This window comes from Heterocephalus glaber, unplaced genomic scaffold, assembly GCF_053883595.1.
Source record: "Heterocephalus glaber isolate CG9 unplaced genomic scaffold, H.glaber_assembly_v1.0 deba00001429, whole genome shotgun sequence".
In the NCBI taxonomy this organism is placed as follows: domain Eukaryota; kingdom Metazoa; phylum Chordata; class Mammalia; order Rodentia; family Bathyergidae; genus Heterocephalus; species Heterocephalus glaber.
The window spans coordinates 16,808,942-16,832,305 of NW_028258294.1; the positions used below are offsets into that span (position 1 = coordinate 16,808,942).

General features: G+C 36.0%; 1 protein-coding gene across 2 annotated transcripts in view; it reads left to right on the top strand.

The window, feature by feature from the left end:
* Positions 1 to 23,364, top strand: part of Arhgap42 (Rho GTPase activating protein 42) — a 282,439-nt gene that overhangs the window by 74,967 nt on the left and 184,108 nt on the right. For both annotated transcript variants that reach the window (XM_004870807.3, XM_087212316.1), the window contains exon 3: positions 17,728 to 17,789. In XM_004870807.3, coding sequence (XP_004870864.1) covers positions 17,728 to 17,789 — 62 coding nt within the window. The remainder of the gene's footprint in view (positions 1 to 17,727; positions 17,790 to 23,364) is intronic.

Consider the following 23,364-nt stretch of genomic DNA (forward strand, 5'->3'; position numbering starts at 1 on the left):
TGTTAGATGTACAAACTGGTGCCTGTTTTGTAAATCTTCCCTGGTGTTCTGCAGTCCCCTTTTGCCTGCACCCTTTTGGCCTTGTGCTTGGTGTTTTTTGTTTGTTTTTTGGTTTTGGCTTGTTTTGATTTATATGCCAGTGAGCCATTGCAGACTGGGAAGGAAGCAAAATGGAATTAGTTGTCCAGGAACAGTGGAGGATTCCTGAGGCCTGAGGGCAGGCCTGCTATTTCCAGAAGTGAGGTCCAAAGCCAGGCAGCCCTCTTCCCCCTCTGGCTTTAGAACCCTCATTTTCACCCCAATCAACAAGGGACCATTTCTTCTTCTTTCTCTAAGGACAGTGGAACTTCAGGTGAGCTTTTGCTTGCTCGTTTTCTTCGGTCCACTATAGCACTGAATGAGTGGCAAACAGCCTGTTGAGTCCATCTAGTTTCCTGAAGCATCTCACTGCCTGTTTTTATACTGCTTTGAGTTTTGAACAGGGTTAGGAGCACAGTGCTAGACACTTGGGCCTTGGAAATTGGTGATGGAAGGGAAGGGGAGTAATTATAAAATGATGTAAGCTTCAACCATTCTCTCAATAATGTATTTATAGGAGTAGACTAGATACAAAATGTTTGATTATTTAACTATAATTACATGGCAATATGCATGTCAGTGCAAAAATACGGATACTATTGCATCAGCACTGGAATACATTCATGCATGGGAATTGATAATGTTCCAACATGAATCATGTACACAGCCTTAAGCCTTACTAGAAGGTAAGAAAAGGCTATCTGTTTAAAAAATAAAATTCTATTCTGTTGAAAGCACTATTTATAGTAGTTCAGTTTAAATATCAGAAATTTCAGACATATTACTGCAAATCTGTTACGAGACAAGACTTTTGGCTAGGTTAATTAAATACTTTAGAGTATAAAATAATGAAGGCTGTACATCTTAGTACATTTCTTCAGAATTTATGTCTATACCAAAGCTGGAGAATAAAGCTTACTCCATATTGTTTCTCACGAAGTGCCTATAATTTGAAACCACATTTAAAAACCCTGTTTTAACAGAAGTCTAGATTTTTTAAAAATTCAGATATTGTTAGTCAAGCTGAACTATTGCCAATAAAAATATTAGTCATTAATATGGGGCAAAGTTTATTCATTCTGTGTAATCATGGAAACCACTGGAAAGTCCATTTGCAGTTATGCATAAACAGCTTGGTCAGTGATGCTGTGTGATGGCTGGAGTAACTCTTAGGAATGTCTCGGACTCTATGAGCTTTGCACTTAAGAGATTAAACATTTACCAAGAAGGAGAGTTAGGGACTTCATTGCTTTAGACATACCTGAACAGAACATTCTTGTGGTGGAGAAAGACAGTAAACTACCACTTGGCAACTAAAGTTATAGTTCCAAACTGTTAGTGAATAAATGAGGCAATCAATTAGGTAATTCAGATCAAAATATATTTTGCAATATTCACCCAGCTATTTCTGACCTAACTAGTATACTCCTCTTCCTGTGTTTACTTTTGAATGCACATATGCAGACATAGCAACAAGGATGGTTATGCTTGATATGTAGAATGAAGAGCATGTTGGATTTTATAAAATAAACTTTTGTATGGAAATGTATGTTCATATTACATATGTACAGTTTGATGAATGAATCAGCTTGAACCTGGACCAAGTTTTATATCTAGCATTGACTAGAGTACTATCTATATTTTGATTCTCTCCTGTTCTGTCTTTAGAGCCTATGTTGAAAGGTGAGGCTATAGGAATTGATTTATTAAACAGTTAAAGCTCAGGCACTTTATTGTGTCTTTCTGAAGCAGGAATACGTTGTCTAGGTGCAAATATTTGTCATTTCACTACCTCTTTGAAGCTGGATATGCATCAGTGTGATACAGTTGTAAAAGTGACTCTACTGTGAGTGACATCATGTTGGCACACACAGAAGCTTGAAGCAATCTTTGATGCTTGCTTTTAGGGTGTCAAGCGAAGCTTTTCGGTGGAATGGTTGGGAATGCTCCAGTTTCCTTGTTAAAGGAATTACAGTGGGGAAATGCATAGCCAAATAAATCTACTCACTTTGAAAATGCATCTATTAGGACATATGGAAAAGTATTTGATCCTGTTTTCCAAATGATAAGGATATAATCCACAGTGCAAGACATGGCCAAGTTTGCTTTATGTGTTTTGAAGGGATTCCTTCAAATACTGAGCGATAGTAAAGTGGTTTTCAGATTAAAAATAACTGGTATAAGCTCATAAAAGGCATTTAAAAGATCATTAGTAATTTTAGCTAAAAAATCTATTTTCTTCAACTGAAATTAATACAATTAAACTGTTAAATTATTGAAAATGCTTCTGTGAAGATTTTCTCCTGTATTAGTTTGCTCTTCATATTTGTTTAATGACATTATGATGCATATAATGAAGCTATTTGTGGCCATGAAACTGTTCTTGGACATTTTTTGGGAAAAGATTTGTAAACCAAAGACAATAGTACAGTATTTTCAACCACAACTGAACTTTTCTAAAAGAGACCTGTGATATTTTATTAATTTAAGGAAACAAATTACCTACTCATTTGCTGAATCAAAAAAAATTAATCAGTTTTACAAACCATCATTAAAACCCACTTAAATGTGGCTATATAAATCAGGAAGTCCTCTGTTAAAGTGGAACATTTCCAAATGCCTGAATTGTTTATATAAATAACATTTTCCTTTGAACTGTACAGAGGAAGCATATTTTACTCTGTAATAGCTCTCAGTTGGACGATTGAATTATTGTTTTCCTTTTTTTTTAAACCACTCTTATTTTTGCACACGCACAGAAACCACCCACAATTGAGCATTGAAACAGCTGGGAAGGTTGAACGTTTTAGGTGTTGTTCCTCTCTTAATAAAATTGTGATAGTTGAAAGATGTGTTCATTGTGTCACCTGTATTTTAAAGATCATTTAATTTAATTTGAAATTCAGAAAGTTTTAAAAAATTTTCAGGCTCTGACAAAAAAATCAGTAATATGAAAACTCATTAGATCACAAGCCTGAAAAAAACTGTCCTCTACCTTACTGATAGTACATGAGTATCCTCTTTTCTTTTATGATTTTGTTCTACCAAGTAAAACGTAGTTCAGTCTTTTTCCACATAGGGCTCCGTCTGTCTCCTCTTGTGAAGTATATGCTTTTTGAGTCAGAAAGTAAGTTTTACTCATATTCCTATTCTTGCATTGTACTTTAGAGCTTTCCTTGTAACTGAGGTTTAATAAATATTTAAGTGAATACACTCCTGCAAAGCCTGTTAACCCTAAGGAAATCACTTTAAGATAAATAAATAGAATTTTAGAGACATTAAAAATATGATAAAATGTGTATTCATTTGATATGCCTAGGATGATTCTTTTCAGTCTGATAATAAACTAAATTTTGAAAAATAGCTCACATTTTTACATATGCATACAAACATACACATATGTATAATTTTTGCATGTATGAGTGTAAAAGTGCATAGAAATATTTGAGTTTCCTAACATTTTAAAACAATAAACCAAATTTCAAGCTAGAATTAATTTTTTTCTGTTCCTTTATTTAATATTTATTGGCTGTATTTTATGTTTATGGACTGTGCATCTCCCTGGTGCACAGTGAAAGGGTTGTCAAATTTTTAGCTCTCATGAAGTATACAGACCATAAGGTAAGATGGTAGTAATACCTCTCTTTTGGGATAACATAACTTTTAAAAAAGGGCTTATTTCAGGATAGGTAGATAAAGAGTGAAAGAAATTTTATGTATGGTTAGTGATTTCACAATAGGTCAAAAGTAATTTCAACTAAAAAAGTTAGGCAGTGAAAGAAATATGATGGCTCAATATAAGTGGGGATACAATAACAATCCTCATTTGCAAATTCTGCTGTTTATGAACTCATCACTCAAATTTATTGATAACTTCAAAATCAGTACTCCTGGTTCTTCATGTGTGCAGAGGGATAGAAAAGTTGAATGGCCTGATCTCCCCTGACTTGACCATATAAAGCATGGTGTAGTGAAGCAGCCATGACTTACTGAAGACTAGTAATGGAATTGTGGTTGGCTCTTCTACAAAAGCTGTATTCTAAAATGAAAGGACTACTGTTAACAGTCAGAAACCTGCTTTGTAGCTTTCACCTGCCACTCTTTTAAACCTGCCTGTGCTTGTTTTCCTGTCTGTAAAACTCATTTATTTGATAAGTACAATACTCAAGTGCCAGCCAGGTCTAAAGTACTATCAGTGGCTTAGGTAATTTATATTTATTTGTATTTTCACTGAGGAGACCAACATTAAACAGCCAGTTACAATCGAGTCACCATTGTGTTGCGTGTATTAAATGCTACAAAAGAAAATATATACTATGGGGAGAACCTATTCAAGACAGACCAGGCCTAGTGGAGTTGGTGGGAAATTGAGGAAAGGCCTTTGGTGAAATGATATTTAAATGAGGCATCAAGAAGTTTGTGTGTGTTTGGGGGTGGGGTTCAAATCTCAGGAAGGGATGAATGAAGGCTGAGGGGTGGAAAGGAGACAGCTAAGGGGAAAATGTCATGTGATGGATCTGGGCAGATAGACAAAGGAAATTTTAACCTGAAGTCACCGAGAAGCTATTGAAAGCATTAATCAAGAGAAGCTTAATTTGTCAGCTTTATGGAAGAATTGACACTGCTGTGCACAAGCTTTTCTTAAAATGTTTTTCTTGGCCATTTCTCTTGGTGTGTGTCCAGGAGAAAATTGGTTATGGTCAGTCCGACTAAATAAAAGCTGTGGGTACCTGTGTACTTTTTATACACTTGCATTATCCCACAGAGCTGTAGGTAGAACTTCTCATTTATTGTACATATGGTTAGAATGGTTTTAGTAAACTGAAATCATATTATTGGCTTATAATTTCATAATTGTACTTTATTTTCTAATAACATAGGCATTTTTTTTTGCCTATTGGCAAATATCAGGCAGTAGAACAATAAACAGTCGATTGTGTAGCTATTATGTGCATAGTTTGAAGTTTGGTTAATTGGATTAAGGTCCATGGCAACGGATATGTCCCAAATTCAACTTACTAGCCCTGTTTTATTGGCATTTTCCTAGTTTGCTTTGTGTAGTTTACTCCACCCCCGTTGAGTAGAAAGAAAATTCTGCATGAGCTTTGAAAACAACTTTCAAAGATAGTATTATGCCACAGTTGTTTGCTTGGTATGAAGTAGCTGCTATCTGTCTATCTGGGAGCTGCATTTCTCTAGTTCAAAGATCATTCTCTTTCCATCTTTATCAATATGTAGAAGTGAGAAGGTAGGGAGTTATGTGAACTGTTTTTTATAAATGTTCAAAACATGGTGACTTAGAAGTACTATCCCAATTTCATAGAATCCCAAATTTAGTTTTTCAGAGTATAAAGAGAACTTGGTGAACATGAGAGCTAACAGTGTTGTTTTACTTTAGACCTAAGAGGTGACATGATTTTTGAAAGTCGCATAGCTAACTGTGACCACCTGGCTCCTAGGTGATGAACTTTTAATTCTGAATTTACTTGTTTATTCACTCAATAAATATTTAGCAAGAACCTGTGATTTGTCAGATACTTGGCTGGATGCAAAACAGGAAGAAAAATTATCCCTGGCCGAATACCATTTGCATTTCTGTCAGAGGCATTAGATAAAAAAACATGTAAATTCATTATATATTAACTTAGACTGTAACATGTGTTATGGAGCTACAAAATCTGTGAATATTATATATTTTTAATATATAGATACCTACAATTTCAAGATAGTGATGTAACAGCAAACTGTCCATAAAACAAACCCATTTTGTTCTTCATTCCCTTTATAATCAAATTTATATGACCCCACAGACACCAACCTAATTCAGGACTTGAAACCATTTGGTACAAAAATGGTAAATGCTTCCAAGGCATGCTGGCTATGCCAGGCCAGATTTTAATGTTGGAGCATTTCTCTAGTTCTACCTCCTGCTCTGTCATTGTGTCTCTTCCCTTGCTCTGGCATAGTGAGTCTGACTATGCACTTCAATTTTCATTGTTTTGATATTTGCATTGTTGAAAAAAAATTAGGATGTAATATCATCTTACCTGGAGAATAGGAATTGAGAGCCTGAGAATATCATAGAGGGCTTTGCTCTGTAGTCTAGAGTTTAATTTGCAGGTTCTCAAGAGACACTCAAGCCATTTGTTTGAAGTTATTCTTTAGGAGGTTTATCTTGGCATCTATATAGGTGAAGAATTACAGCATAGAAGTCTTGGACGGTTAAAGTAAGTCAGAGACTGCCTGCAGATTACCTTCAGCACCAAATAACTTCTGCACCAGAAGAGGACTTTTCTAAATTTAAATGAAATAATAATATAGACTCACTTTTGACATAAAATCTTGGACCAGAAAGGCAATAGGCAGGCATATAATGTTTGAAAGAAGTGTATTGGGAGACAGGACTCCCAAAAATTGATGGAATTTATGGGCAAAAACAAGGACAAACATAGGAGCAATAAAGACATTTTGGAATGAGTTGGGAGAGGAGATGAAAACAGGTGTGTGTGTGTGGGGGGGGGATGCATAGTATAGAATAATAGGCCTAAAAAAGAAAGTTACATAAAAATATGTGGCAAAAATGGGCTAATTTGGAGTAATTTCTCTGTCAAGGATAGAATTCTGGACAGTTACTGAGTCCTGATTGAGGGAGCTATGCAGAGAAGAGCTTTGGGGTCCTGCTTGATTCTAGGACTTAGAGATAATGTGTCTGAGGGCTGAGAGTATCATTTCTGACATTGAAGCACCAATGAGCTCTGAAAAAGGAAATAGAAATGGTCCTTACAGATCTTATTACAGTGCACATTGCTTTCTACTTGAATGTAGTTTGAACCTTTAATTCCTCTTACAAAATGTGAACTTCATTTTATTACCAAAGACAGAAATTGCCAGACCACTTATTAAAATCACCTGTGAGGAGTTGTAAAAATCTGGTTCCTGAGCTCCCCCCAAGACCTGAACTGCAATGGGCTCCCTTGGGTTGGGAACTCAAGAGCCTCTAATTTTATGGAAATCCTTGGTGTCAGATGCAGTCTGTGGAACTACTTCTTTAAAAAAATACACCGTGGGGCCGGGAAATTAGCTCAGCGGTGCTACCACCTGCCTCACAAGCGCAAGGTCCTGAGTTCAATCCCTGGTACCAAAAAAAAAAAATACACTGTGGTTTATGCAGAGGCATTGTTTGCTTAGGGGTTGAGGGTTTGAGAGTGGAGGCTAATATTTTGGTCTGTTCCACATATGGGCATTTTTTTCCACCAGATATCTAGTATTGTTCTAGTGGAGTTACCAAAGCTGTAGATGCCACATATTTTTAGGGAAACCTGATCTCATGGACTGAGAAAAATTATTTAAGGATCCACTTTTAGAGTAAGTGATGATCTTCATGGTACAGTGTACATGCTGTTCAGATTTCCCAGGGAAGAAAAAACATCAGCCTTTCAAATTAAAATGATACAAGGTCTGATCTGTACTGATGTGAACTTTGGATTCTCTAGAATTCCCTACCAATAATGAGTTGTCTGCATACAAAGAGTATACCCAAACCTGAATAAGAATTTCTCTTATTGTCTACAGGCCTATAAAATAGAAGGGTCAAAATAACTTTATGATGCAGTCACTATATAGTGAAACAGTGCTGAGTGCTTAAGGTATAGCACAAACAAAAATTCTTTCAGGGCACCAAAGCCAGAGGGGAACTCCTGGCTGAAGACACAAGATGTCCAAGTAGATGTCCAGTTTATTTAAACTGTGTCCCAAAGGTTAGGTAAGATGCAGCTGGGAAACATAGGTAAAAGAAAAACATGAAAGTGGGAAGTTACAGTAATGTCTGAAAGTTTCAAAGTACAAAGTACAAGATTAGAAATAATAGCATCTTAGATTAAGACACTTGAAAAGGTATCTTATCGACACATCATGGAGGCCCCAGCTCACTTGCAATTGGAGCTTGGATTTCGAGTTGGAAAATGATGTAATCAAAGGTACCCTCTAGGAATTTTATTGTGGCATTGAATTCTAGCATACAATGACTTAGAATGACAGATGCTGGGAAACTAAATAGTATTACAGCAGAGATGAAATGAGGTCCTTATATGAATATGTATGAAGGATAAAGGAGAGAAATCAACATTTGGTGATTGGATATGTGAAAGGAAGAACTGAAGGCAATTCATCACTGGAGTTACTAGGACAATGGGGCTGTAAGCACATTTACATATTTACATGTGGCCAGGAAATCTGGGAGTGGAGCAGAATTGTGAAATAAATTTTTTTCTTTTTTTGGTACCAGGGATCAAACTCGGATCCTTCCGCTTGCACAGCAGGTGGCGAAACCACTGAGCTAAATCCCTGGCCCATGTGAAATAAATTTTGATACATGTTAAATTTGAAATTAGACAAATCCCTAGAAGAAATTCCCAGGAGATAATTTCTCCCAGGGAGAAATTCCTAGGATTTGCTAAATTTAGGATGCTGAGTTGGGGTTGTAGCGCTAAGCCAGGAGTAGTGAGAAAGTATACCTTCCAGGTCAGTTAACTTGAGTTTAAAGTTTAACTTTGAGGATCATTAGCTCTATGACTGTGCAGGTTATTAAATTTGTATACTTCAGTTTCCTATGTGAAAAAAATGTATAGAATGGTGATAGGTTTCTCTTGTGATACTGTGAGCATTTTTGCACAATGTTCTAGCTTGAATCAAATAAAACTTTTACTCTTCTTCCTCCCATGCCCATGTTTTCCTGTTCCTCCTACTTCATTGATATAGAGGGTGTTAGCTTGTAGACCAAAGGGAAAGGATAGCTCTGTAAGGAGGGAGAAGTGATGGGTGAAAATAACAGGGGGAGCTTAAGTTGTTAGCTTTGAAGAGGAGGAGGGCCCCTTTTGTGTACAGGAGGCAAGCTGGAGAGAATGAATAGACAGTGTTGATCAGAAGGTCTTGAACTTCTCTCAGAGAAGCAGCAGGCCAGGACATCTGGTGAGAGTGAGGGGAATTTGGGGTTGGGTTTTTGAGAAAGAAGAACATTCTTTTCAGATAGCCACTGTGGGAAATAAGATTAGGAGTAAACTAGAGTTGAATAAAAGGATTGCCAAAAGCAAAACCAAAGGGGTTAGATAGCTTGAACTTTTAGTGTCCTTGGGGGGTGTGTGAATTGTAGCAGAAAGGTCACAGGGGTTAAAAGGCTGTGGAAAAGAGAAGCTGGGCAAGGATGCGGATGTTGACTCTTCACTGGGGGTGGCAGGAGGACTGGGTGCAGAGAAGTATGGATGGGTTGCTTGAGACTGGGGAATGTGAAGGAATGCAGGAGGGAGGTCAGTTCCTGTTGGCAGTAAGTCTGGGGGAGCAGGGGGTGTAAATGGTTGTTTCTTAGCAACAAATTACTGATTGTTCCAGTTAAGGCAGGAGACTTGGCGCCTGATTACCCTTTGAGCATTAACAGCCCTGGGATTGTTTGCCTTTAAAGATGATAACCTCTCTTCTTTCCTCCTGTAATGTAGCAGGCAGGGCAACAGGCTAGCACTAACTTCCCCCCACACACACACTGGCAATAATGGTTTGCCAAAAGAGAATAGACTTTGGAGTCAAACAGTCCAAAATAAAGACCTGCTTTTCTACTTACTTGCTCTGGGATCCAGGAGCAAGCTATTAAGCTGATACTCCTTTTACCTTTGTGAAATGAAGATATGCTTATTTTAGTATGCATGTCATTGTGTGACTATTAAATTAGATAGCTTATATAAAGACCACTACTTCTTAGTATAGAAGCTCCAACATGTGAGTACACTCACACTTGGGAAAGTGGTTCCCAAATTGGTGGTTGTTTTGGCTTTAGGAGACAGATTAATATCACTAAGACCAAACAAGCAAACAGAAAACAAAAAATAAAGCAAGGCAATATGAGAATTGCACCATTCTTGATTTTCATTAGCACATTAGTATGTGCTTGGAAAGAATACAAAATATGTGGCTTATAGACGATGATGTGTACAATAATTCTTGTTGCATGGTTAACATCTCAGTAAAAGTTCTTAAGAATTCAGATGAAATTCATTTGAAGTAATAAGATAGTGTGACTAGGTCTAGGGAGAAACCAGCTCCAATCATTTTGTAATTGGGTAACATTGAAAGATTATTCTTTATATATTTGTATGCGTTCATTTGTCAAAATTTGACCTTTTGTGTAATACAGATACAACAGTATATATATGAATATCTATACCTGAACTTTCAACCTATATTCTATTTGGGCAGTTCAAAGCAGATATCAATAATATACTAAGGAAACAGTATTGGGTTATTGAAAAATATGGTGAATGCTTAAATAAAGAAAAACTTATTAAAGTAAAAATATATTGCCAAGAATGATGAGATAAGTGTGTTTGAAGCAAGAGGAAGTACTGTGAGTATTCTGAGGAGGATTAATATCAATGTGCCTTTTACTGCAATACAATTTTAAAATTTAAACATTCTATTTTTTTTATCATACCCTGCTTTTCCATACATCCATTGTGACTTTCACCCTGGAAGCCTGGTAATTCTCCTCAATTTTCATAGGTAATTCTAACAATCTGAAGCAGTAGTGGTAGCTCTCTTTTATAGGTCAGGTACCTGGTGTTCAGATTTCTTTTCTTCTCTTGACTGTAGCTCTTGTATCAATGAGGGTAAGAGAAACCAGACTGAGTTACTAGTTAGACAGAAAGAGAATGACATGGAAGATTTGGTCACAGTTTCCAAATCTCAGCCTGAATGTGCAGTGGCAGGTAATGTTGGGACCCATGTTGATAAACCTAGTTAAGGATGCCATTCGTGCCTGAGAACCCATGGAATAGCAGAACCCAGGAACAAAGGGAAGTAGGAAGAACAGAAGCTGGGAATTTAAAAGAACATCAGATGACAAGTTATACTTACCAGATGACAAGTTATACCTTTACTCCTGTAAAGGACCTGGATAGTATAATTAGAGAATAAAAAGGAATTAAAATATAAAGAAATCCCTTGATACTGAACCATTGGCTTCCAAAATAGGGATGCCTTATGTATGTCCTGTCAGAGTCTGGATTGGGATCTGAATGCTATTAGGACCAGATGTGGCACATGTGATTGTCATAGACAAGTCCTGAGGTGAAGACCAGGCTGATGCTAATTATTCAGAGTATCTACTCAGCTTGGTTTTAAAAATGTTTAAATGTCATTACCCTTTTCATTTATATCCTGTGTATTTCTTAATTTAGAAGACTACGCTACAATATTAAACTACTTTTTAACAACAAAAACAATGACTAGTAATCTCTTCGGGCTTGGTACAGTATATGTCACATTTACCTAAACCTAATTCACCAAAATGCAGGGCTAGACTGGGATGCATTGTTAGGACGTAAGACTGGAATTTAAATGCATGTTTTCAGGTACTATTTTCAAGATAGGTTTCTGATTTTGATTTGTGTTTGGCAATTAAAACATCTGAGCACAAAGCAGACATTGTAGAGAACTAGAATTAGTTAACCTGGAAGATAAAGACATTTCCATGTGGTTTTCATGTAAGACCTTGGATTCCAAGAGGCTGTGGAGTATTAAAAGAAAGACTAGTATCCTTGAGTCCTGAACTGTGTGCAGTGATCTGCCAGCATTCATCAGTGGACCCATGAATACTTATTTTTCCTATTGGTTTAGGAGGGAGTTTATTGGCTTTACAACTAGGTGTCCATGGAGCTTGAAGGCACAAATGGAGTAGAAAAGTCTTAATATTGTGGCTCCCAGAAAATAACAACTAGAACTTGTGGTTGCAAATAATGGCATTATGGGAGATAAAGTGGATGGCTTATTGTTGGGAGTGTTAATTGCTACCAAGAATACCCACTATTTGGTGGGAAGTCAGTGTCCATTTTATACCAACCCATCTGTTTTACTGACGTGATATTTATTATTTAGGTGTACCACAACCTCATTGTGCTTCTTGCTCTGGGGATGGGTTAAATTGTTTGTCAATTAATACTTTCTGTTGTTAACTGCAGTCTGTATGCTACCTTTGGTTATTTTAAAAGTGTTTAAAGAATTAAAATTCTCTTAGTGGAAGTTCCAGGCATGAATTGCTCATGATGTGATGTCCCTTAAATCACTATGCTTTTATAGTGTAATGCTGTGTGTCACTTGCCACTTAGCTATCTAAGTTGATGCTACTTTTATTTTTCTCAGCATGACTCATTCTAGAAGGATAGGATCAACTCATATACTCTGGCTCATATCTAAATTGTATTGATATCTTACTATTGCCTAACATTTATAAAATGTTGGCCTAGAAGGATATTAAGATAAGGCCCAGCATAGGGCCGGGGATTTAGCTCAGTGGTTTTGTCACCTGCTGCACAAGCGCAAGGACCCAAGTTCGATCCCCAGTACCCGCCCCCCAAAAAACCCCACAAGATAAGGCCCAGCAAAGCCCATGTCTGTTTTCTAAATAGAAAAGTCAGGTTGTAGGACTATCACCTGGACTAATAAAATTTAATCATACTGCTTTAATCTGGCTTGTATGGACTTTGACAAATTTTCATGTTTTCCTTGAGTTTTAACAAGGTGGTTCACCCAGTTCTTTGGTTTAGCATATTTGAATGTTGTAAGTGATTTAGTTACTATAGTTTTACTAAATTGGTGATTTATTGAGTATGTATGCTGTTTAGGTTTAAGGAACAACTTCTGGAAGAAGAATTCAATAGCATTTTCTGATTATGATATGTTAGCTGGAAAGTGAGAAAGGAACACTTTGTCAATTCTCATTGGGGTTTTAAAATATGTAAAGCCCAAGCTGATCAATTTGAAACATGTGGTCATATAATGCTTAGTTTTGTAAGATTATAGAGTTAAATCAACGATGAACTGGGAGTAATTTTCTTTATTCTCTTTCATTCTTTTTTTTTTGAAACTGAACAAGCTTTCCAATCAAAAACAGTAGGATAAATTTACAGTTCTGGAATGTTTCAGACATTACATTATTGGCAAATATAGAAGCTATCATCATACTTCATCACCGTCTACGGTACAATTCAGCTGTTGTCTTTGTGAGTGTTTATACTCACAGGCCCTGTCATAAATACACTTGAATAGTAGATTTCTTTTGTTCCAAAAGTGTTTTTCCAATATTATGTTATGGAGATAAAACAGAAAGTGATAACAACATTCTTAACCTCAATAGTTTGTTAGAAAATTTAAATTAATTTATGAAACTACTTGGATTATACTCCAATAGTAGCATGCTCCAGGTGGACAGGAAGGGGAGAGATTATTATGGATGAGTGCAGCCAGGAAAGTTTTGTGCAGGTGGTAGGAATTTTAGATAGCTAACATAATTTTCCAGAGCATCTAGCCTATTTTTTTTCCAAAATATTTCATGAATCCTAGAGTAAAAATTGATGTTTCTCCTTGTACAGCAAATAGATTGTGGAAATGTATTGTTAAACTTGCTAATTTATTTAATGACCATGTATTGAAAATCTACTGTGTGTTAAGTATTGTGTTTGAAATATAGCTTGCACTAGATCAAGCTCCTGTCATGAAATGTAGGTATGGTCAAAATCTATAATGGAAGGACCAGCTGTTAAATTCGATGTTAGTCTGGACCTCCAAAATCACAGATAAAAGTGGTTGTTAGTCATATAAAGATTAATATGAATGAATCGAAACATCACAAATAATTGCTTATACTTGAATGTTAGAAATTTGAAGGTAATAAAAATGTTTTCAGATTTTTGCTTAAGTCTTAGAATACATGTCTTAAGCATTCACACAAAATCAGTAACTGTTCTGTATATAGCATGTAATGGGTGCTAGAGAAATTACTTCATGTTTCATGCCCAAGGTCTGCTGCAGAATAAACTTTCCACAATTCTCGTGGTTTTTTTAAGACAGTGGGGGGTTCTGTACATTAGAAAAACTGGCTCTCATCTCTAATGAGATGCTGGCATACATTACATAGTTTGAATCTGCCTGAATTCCCTCAGAATTTTCAGTTAGACTGTGAGGTTGGTGGAGGCAGGGTTGTGACCAGACTTTACAGGATAATGTCTCAATTCTTTTATGCCTGCTTTATAGAACTGTTAATTCCTGGTTTCTTTCTGTTGTATTATTCTTGGTAAACTGTTAATTAGTAAACTGTATGAATGCTGTACTTTGAGATCTTTAAACATAAAAATATTTAGAGGAAACCTTAGATATGGCATCAGTAACTTAGTAGGCCACTGTTACTGATTCATCAGATGCATATTTAGTGTTTCTGAATTTTTTAAATAAATGATAAATACAAATATTTTTATTTGAACCAAGAAATGTATATTTTTATGAAACAAAGGCTATAATCTAAGAATGAATTTAGTTTTTTTAGAGCAGAAGAAAAAGAAGAAACAAAATTTATTGTCAAATTGAATCCAGTCCCCAAAAACTGCTAGAGGGAGAGTAGTTTTTGTTGTGGGGAACCAGACATTCAATTGCTTTTGCATGTTAAAAATTTTCTTCTCAGACATTTCTATTATAATCAACTATTATCTTACTGAGTGTATAAATATCATTTATATGGGAAACAGACCAGAAAACCATTCAAGTAAAATAGAAAACAGCATAATTCGCTTTTGGACAAGGAGTAAAAGAGCAAAATGAGGACCTGAATTTCCTTGCTTGGAACCAAAACCTGATTTATGGCCACTCCACAATTTGCTTTTGGAGTAGGAGATTCCCTGGGGAAGCCTGGGACTCCAGTGGTCCTCACAGGCACAACTTTAAGAACCAGCCCAATTCTGCCTGGGACTGCACAGTCTAGCACTCATATTCTTGATTAACCAAGTAGGAGATTCAAATATGTCCTGCCAATTGGAAATCAAGTTATATTTTTATGTATTCCAATAAGCTGCTGACAAGCTTCTTGCCCTAGGTATTTATTTAATCCTTTGGGAAATTCCATCATATATGATCTATGCCCTACTGAATTTTAGGCTACTAACAAGGAAAATAAAGCATTTGCAGCATGTCCTATTTATTTTTTTGTTATTTGTGTAAGAAAATCACACATTTTATTTAACAAAAACTAGCAGTTTATCAACCTGCAAATTTTTCTACTTATTTTAAGTCCTTAAAAAAAGACCACTTTGAACTTTGTCATTTTTCCTGCTTTTTTTTTTTTTTCCACTACCCTCAAATGCATTAGGACATTATTGTCTTCTCCTTTTTCTGGAGATGTGTTTCTGAAAGCCCTTAGCTCCTGTTCCAGTCTCAGTAAGATTCCCTCTGAACAGTTACACAGCTGCTGTCCGGGAGTATCTCTGTCATCCTGGGAGTTCTACTGGCTTCCATGCCACACGGGATCTCTTATTTCCTTGATTTTGTCTCCTCTTTTCTTTTGGTTTATTCCCATGTCTTGCTAAAGTACATCATCTAGTAGCTTCTGGTGAAAGGAAACATCCGAGGAAATTTTTTTGTCCTTTATTAAAAATGTTAGAAAACATTGAGTTAAAATCTGGGGTTCATGTACTTCTTTTTTCCTTTCCTTTTCTTTTTGGCTTTTTGAGGCAGGGTCTCACTATGTAGTTCAGGCTGGCCTTGAATTCACTATGTAGCCTGAACTCACGATGTTCCTCCTGGGATTACAAGTGGCATGAGCCACTACCCCCATCTTCATGTGCTTACAAAGACTTGTACCTAATCTATCTCTTCTTATTACCTCATCATCCAAAGAGCTGCTGCCTCCAGTTCATGTAAGCCAAACTGACTGGTCCCATGGGTGCTTTCTCTATAAGCATTCTAACATTGGTTCCCAACACTCAGTGTTTTTCTGACCTCTTCAAGCTCATCAACAGAGCTTCATTCGAAGTAGATGGCTTTCCAACATTATTCTGGCAGCTTTCTTTACCCAAAGAAAGAACAAACATGTACTCTGCTATTATACACTGTAGTTACAAATCCTCTTTATAAAATATTTTTCTTTTCAACTTACTGTTGTCAGACCTGGGATATAGGATTAATTTTAATATTTTTGAAGAAATTAAAGTTTCATATTTCTAAACTTCAAAAAAGAATTAAACTTATTCTTAGGCCATTAATGTGTTTATTAGATCATCCAGAATCCCAAGTAATCCTTTAATTTCTGTTATGGTAACTGAAGAAAACCCAATATGAAATAATCAAAGAGATAGCATTTTACACCAGCTTGATTAGGATAAAGCCTACTAGTTCTGAAGAGACCAAAAAAAAAAAAAAAAAACCCTAGATGAGAATTAATTAACTAATTTTGTGATACTAGCCATCAAACCCAAATCCTTACACCATGCTACGCAAGGGCTTTGCGACTAAGCAACACCTCAGCCCCGGAATTTTAAAATCTCAAATGGAAAATATTCCTTCTCTTCCTTGAAGACTTCTGTTGATAAGACTCTTTGCTTCACTTTTTCACTTAACCTGCCATTATTGTATGTTTTATGCCAGACTTATCAGACTTCTGGTCTCTCACAGTGTTTTCACTGTGAGTATAAGAAAATGAAGAGAAACTGTGCTTAATGAGTAAGGACATAGAAGTAATACTTTAAAGCCTAAATAAAAATAAACTTTGCTTTTATTTTATTTGTGTTATTTTTAACCCAAACATTCTTATTTTAGTTAATTATATTATGTATTAGATATGAAAATCGATGTAGATGAATTGATTTCACAACTGCCATTTAGAACTGTATATTCTTAATATGCTACTATAACTCCCCATTAATTTATAATTTTTTATTTGTCCTTCAAGTGTTTTCAAATTCTTTATTTTTTCCCATAATTTAGATGATTTTTTTCTTATCTAATTTCTGTTAAAAGCAAGACAGTATAGGTGCATAGCTTTCTAACAGAATTTCCTAACTTCAGTACGAAAACAGATCATGTGAAAAGGCAGATTCTGGGGATGGGGCTTAAGAGACTGTATTTCTATTTAATAAACTTCCCAGATGCTGATGTTGCTGGTCCTTCTAACAACACTTAATTAAATAGCAAAGATCTAGATTACCTAGGGTGTGGGAATAAATTGACCCCTTCAACATACAGAATCTATTTTGAAATATCTAAGGCCCTTGAGTTTCTAGAATTCAGTGGGGGACTTTGCATTATTGTTTTCTACCAAGTACATCTAAATAGTACTTGATATTTTGCTTCTTATGGATTTTTAAAAAATGTTTTACATTTGGGGCTGGAGGGTAGCTCAGTGGTATAGCACTTACTTGGATGTGCAGAGCTCTGGGTTCAGTACTTGGGACTACATACACATACATACAAAGTTTCGTATTTGAAATATTTAATATTTGTAGGTTACTGCTTAGAAGTAATTCCAGTATTATATTTTCATTTGTTAATATGTTTCATGTATTAAAGATATAAACTGTATTTCTCATAATGTCTTTGAAGAAAAAAATATTATACTTGATACCTTCTAAACTTCAATTTGCAAAGCATGGCAAAATATAGATCTCTTTATAGCTTTGAGTCATTAGGATCTTACTATATGTACCATTTTATGGTTATACAAACATAAAACCACAGCAAATAATTTAAACAAGTTAGAAACTAGCTTTAATGAAATCTGTTCTTTGCTAATTAAATATTAGCTATGAATAAAGAGTAATGCTTTTCTTTCTTTTTTAAAAATAGCTCAATCACTGAAAGAATTTGCAAGGCTACTTATTACAGTAGAAGAAGAAAGACGGAGACTGGTAAGTCTGTTCCCTATTTTAAAATAATATTTCTCTGAGCATATTTAAAAAAAGACTAGATCTCCTGAATTAGCCTACAAGACTTTATTATTTAATATATGTACTAAATGCTACATTTTATTAAAAGGTTTGGGAGTATAATCATCAAATATTACTAATATGATACACCATTCTATTTATTTCATTTATTCAACAGATGTAAATTACCTTTATTTTGGTTACCAATTTAATTGGTCTGAGATTAGAAATGCTGAACAAACTGCCATTAGGAAGCAATGATGATGAAAATGGGAAAAAGTGATTAGAGATGTGGAAATTAAGTTGAAAGTGACATGGAAACTAAGGGAATATACAGTTCTGGGTGGGTGTAGCTATGATTCAGATCCTGTGCAAGTAGTTCAGAAGAGCAATAAACCCATTGGTGGGGGTTATAATTTAACAAATGTGTTAATGGATATCAAACAGTTTGTTGTAGTGTGTGGGAGGAAAGAAACCCAAGAGAATGTACACAGCACCAAGGAGAGTTTGTGCTCACCAGAGTAGAAAAGCTGTTCCTTGGAAGAGGAGAAGAGGAAGAAAGAATTGATGAAAACATAGTAAAATTTGGAACAGTAAATTAGCTGAGTGGAGAGGTGATGAATACTGTAAGGAATGAGTGGTTCCCTGTCTGTGAGCAGAAGATAGTTTAAAACAGCCAGAGACAGGTTATTCAAGAAAAGAATAAAGGGACTGCTGATAAGTGATAAAGAGCCATTGAGGTTAGACATAAATGTATCAAGAAAGACCAGCTGCCATGTTTTCTTGATTTCCTAGTAAAATTCAATATTGGCCTATGAGCAGTAAGTACAGTTGGGAGGTCAGATTCAGGTTAAAAGAGTGGCACAGAAGACAAGGTATTAAGGGGATGTATTAAGGGGATGTATTAAGGGGATATGGATTTGTATAATATGAAAGTTGGTCTTGGTTGCTTATATGAAAATTGAAGCAGAATGGTACCAACAGCCTTAGAAAGCAGACAGGGGAGTGTGACTATTTATCAGGGGGTTCACTGGGAACAAAGGCCAGTGAGTGCGGCACTTTAGGAATGGTTGGTAAAGAGTGGAAGTTGGAGTACTAACTGGCTATGGAGCTGTGAGGTTGAGATGTAGCTGACCTGGGAAAGAGGCCCCAGGAATCGAGAAAGCCCATCTCAGCAAGATCTTGAGGTCTTCCAGTATGATGACAGGGTAAAGGACAGAGATTAAGGAGAGGAAATGGCTGAGGAATATAGTAGAGAATTGTATAAACCATGGAGATGAAGTTTGAAATGCCAGATCTTAGTGCTTGAAAGATCTTCATTTCTGCCTCTGGGCATGTTCTAATGTTTGGGAAAGAGGAAATTTTGCTTTTGCAGGTGAAGTCGTATCATGGGTATAAACTGCTTTACCTGTTGTTTCAGAGATCTACTATAATATGCACAGTAATGAAATAATCTCTATAGATAAACGCCTAATACAATGTATTTCCACAAAGATTATATACAAAACAATCATTAAACCCACTAATCTAAATACTGGAGTGATAATCAACACTTCCAGTCTTATGGTATGATAACACTTTGAATGCAAAGATGAGTCAGTAAATTTGTGTTTTAAAAATTAGTGTTTTATTTGGAAAGAAGAATATTTTAAATGTACTGGGAAAATAGAAAAGAACTCTATAATTATAAAGCCATTTAATTATTGTTTTTAATTGATAAGCCATAAGTATATATTAATTAGGTTTGACCAACATCTTAAGAAGGTCAGAACACTAAGCAAAAAAATTAAATCTCATGATAGATGAAAGAGGGTACTTAGCACTTTATAGTTTAAATAAATTTTTTTGTTGCTAGTGATTTACCATACTTAGTAAGATGAATAATTATGTCATATTGGTAACTTAATGACTATTTGCAGAAAAAGAGCCCCCAGAAACACTGACTGTAGAAATGGAATCTCTTCTTAGAATTCAAGGGTTTTTTCCCCCTAATTTCTGCTAAAATCAAAAGAAAATGCACTTTTTTTTTGTATTAAATTCTTTTATTGGTACATTGTAGGTATACAACACAATTACATTTCTCATTCGGAATTGTACCTTTATATAATGCATCTTGGTTCTTATTTTTTCCCCATTCCTAGCCCTCCCTTCACACCCTCCACCCTTCCCTATTTACAAAGACTTTATTTCCATTTCTCATCATTTTTTCCTTTCCCTTTTTTCCTTTCCCCTGCCCCTCCCACTACCCCAACTCTTTGGACCTTTTCTTCCTATTTTACATTATCGATTATTCATTCTAATCATTGATACATTTTAGGTATACAATATAATGACATTCATCATTGGAAATTTGCACCTTTACATAGTCTCTCTTGGTTCTTATTTTTCACCCTTGCCCAGCCCTCCCTTCAACACCTCCAGTCCTCCCTATTTACAAAGATTTTGTAGAAAATGCATTTTTAATGGAACAAAAAATTAAGGAAAGGAATAGAAAGTGCATTTTTGATGGTAGCATTTTCTGTCTCAGGCTTTTTAGTAGAAAAATCATCTTCCATAATGCAGCATTTTCCAAAATGTTGAATGACACCTGCCATCTCATGGTCATATTAAGAATGGCCTTTTAATGACACATATATAAGAACTTATTTAATAGTCCTTTGTACCAGCTGTAATACTTACTATATAAAAGTTCACCATCTTTTTTTAATTGTTCAGGTAGACTTTTTGAAAAAGTACATCTTTGTTGGAAAATTAGACTTTTACCTCACAAAATACAGCACTTAAAATCATTTTAATTAGAAGTACCGAAGTGTGTGCAGATCCTAGTGACAAGCTGGTATGGACCAGAGCAGCACAGCTGCAGGCAGGTCCAGCCAGGGGCCCACCCCAACCACAGTGGCTTGGGCCCATAGGCCCCAGCCAAAGGCCCACCTGGAAAAGAGTTGCACAGGAACACAAGCAGCAGCCAGAGTCCTGCCCAGATTCCATCCATGAGTGAGCACAGACCTTAGCCTGAAGCCTGCTCAGACACTAGCAACTGGGGTGCACAGCCCCTAGCCAAAGGACCTCCCAGACAACAGCTGCATAGTGGGGCAGGCCCTAGCCAGAGGCATGCCTAGATACCATCCCAAGTATACCCAGGCCCCAGGCATAACCCTGCCAAGACAACAGGACAGCACAGGGATCCAGAAGGCCATCACTCTGAACCCTGGAATTGGTACAGTGGTAAGCAACAGAATAAAGGCCTCTCTGAGGCTTGCTGAGAATTGAAGCCCACTGGGCAAGCAAAGAGTCACCCAACAAAGGCTCAGCAGACTGCATCTGTTCAAATTGACAAGACATGTAATTGAGTCTCAAAACAAGACTGCCAGATCACATAAGGCGACCTCAAACGGCAATGAGATAGAACAATTGATACTCAACCACCTGGACTCCCTGAACTGGCAACAAAAGAGTATCTGGAAAAAATGAAATCAAATAATTTCTCAGATAACAGCAGAGATTGTGCCCATAGTGCAAGACATGATTAATTACTCTAGAGCAGACACAGATAAAAAAATAGAGGAGCTGAGGAACATGATGAAATCCGAACATAGAAAACAAATAGAATCCATAAAACAGATGCAAACAGATTTCCAGGAGATTAAAAACTCTGTTGAATGTTTACATAGCAAAATGAGCCAATATGAGGACAGAATTTCAGATATAGAAGACAGGTTTGCAGTTAATGACCAGGAAAAGAAAGATTTCTTAAAAATAGTAAGGGACCATGAGAAATCAATCCAGCAGCTGCTAGATGATGCGAAGAATAGCATAAGACTGATTGGAGTCAATGAAGAAACAGGAGAGAGTACAAATGACATAAATGTTCAAAGAGGTAATGGCTGAAAATTCCGAAGCAGGATAAAAGAACTTGACCTACAGGTAAATCAGGCATATAGGACTCCATCTAGCCATGACCAAAACAAATCTATGCCTATGCATATAATAATTAGGATTCTAGAAAAGCAACAGAAGAACAAATTTCTACAAGCAGGTAGAACAAAGAAACAAATCACATACAAAGGAAAGCCCATCAGATCGCAGAAGACTTCTCAACACAAACCATCAAGGCAAGAAGAGCCTAGAGCAAAGCATTTCAAGCCCTAAAAAGAAATAACCTCCAAACCAGATTGATGTACCCTGAAAAACTATCTTTCAAAATTGATGGAGAAATAAGACACTTTCATGACAAAGAGCACCTAAGGAACTTCATGAATACCAAACCAACACTCCAAAAAATTTTAAACAATATCTTAGGAAAAGACAATGAGGATCACAATCCCAGGAACTCCAGCAGAATGAATCCATCAGGCAAGACAAGAAATTAAATGCAAAAGGGGAGAACCCAACAAAAAGAAAAGTCATGACAATGGTAAGTCAATACATATTAGTTATAATCATCAATGTTAATGGTCTCAATTCACCAGTCAAAAGAAACAGACTGGAAGAATGGATCAAGAAGCAAGATCCAACAATATCCTGCATACAAGGAACACACTTAATTCAAAAAGAAACTCATAGACTGAAAGTCAAAGGGGAGAAAACAATACTCCATGTAACACAAACCCAAAGAAAAGCAAAAGTAGCTATCCTATTGGCAGATCAAATGGATTTCAGACTAACACTTATGAAGAGAGGATGCTACATTCTTATAAAGGGAAAAATCCAATGGGAAGAAATGACAATCATAAATATATATGCACCAAATGCTAGTGTACCCAGCTATATAAAACAAATATTAATGGACATGAAAAGTCACATAAGCACAAATACAATAGTAGTGTAGGAACCTCAATACCCCACTGTCACAAATAGATAGATGCACTAGACAGAAAATAAACAATAAAATACTAGAACTCAATCAAACTCTTGAACAAATGAACATAACAGATGTTTACAGAGTGTTCCATCCCACAAAATCAGAATACACATTCGTTTTGGCTGCACACAGGGCATTCCCCAAAATAGACCACATACTCGCTCATAGAATATGTTTAAGTAAGTGCAAAGGAATTGAAGTTATCCCCTGAATATTATCAGAACATAGTGCAATGAAATTGGAAATGAATAGCAAAAGAAACCACAAGAATTTAAAAAACACATGGAATTTGAACAACACACTTCTGAATGACCAATGGTTCACAGAGGAAATTAAAGAAGAAATCAGACAGTTTCTGAAATTCAATGACAATGACAGTACAACATATCAGAATCTGTGGGACACAATGAAAGCAGTTTTACAAGGGAAATTCATAGCAGTGAATACTCATATTAGGAAAACATAGCGAGCTCAAATAAACAACCTAATGCTGAACCTCAAGCTTTTATAAAAAGAAGAGCAGGACAACCCCAAAGCTCATACAAGGGCAGAAATTATAAAGATCACAGCAGAAATTAATGTAATGGTGACTAAGAGAATGATACAAAAAATCAATGAAGCCAAAAGTTGATTCTTCAAAAGAATAAACAAAATTGACAAACCCTTAGCCAGCCTTATCAAAAAAGGAAAGAAAAG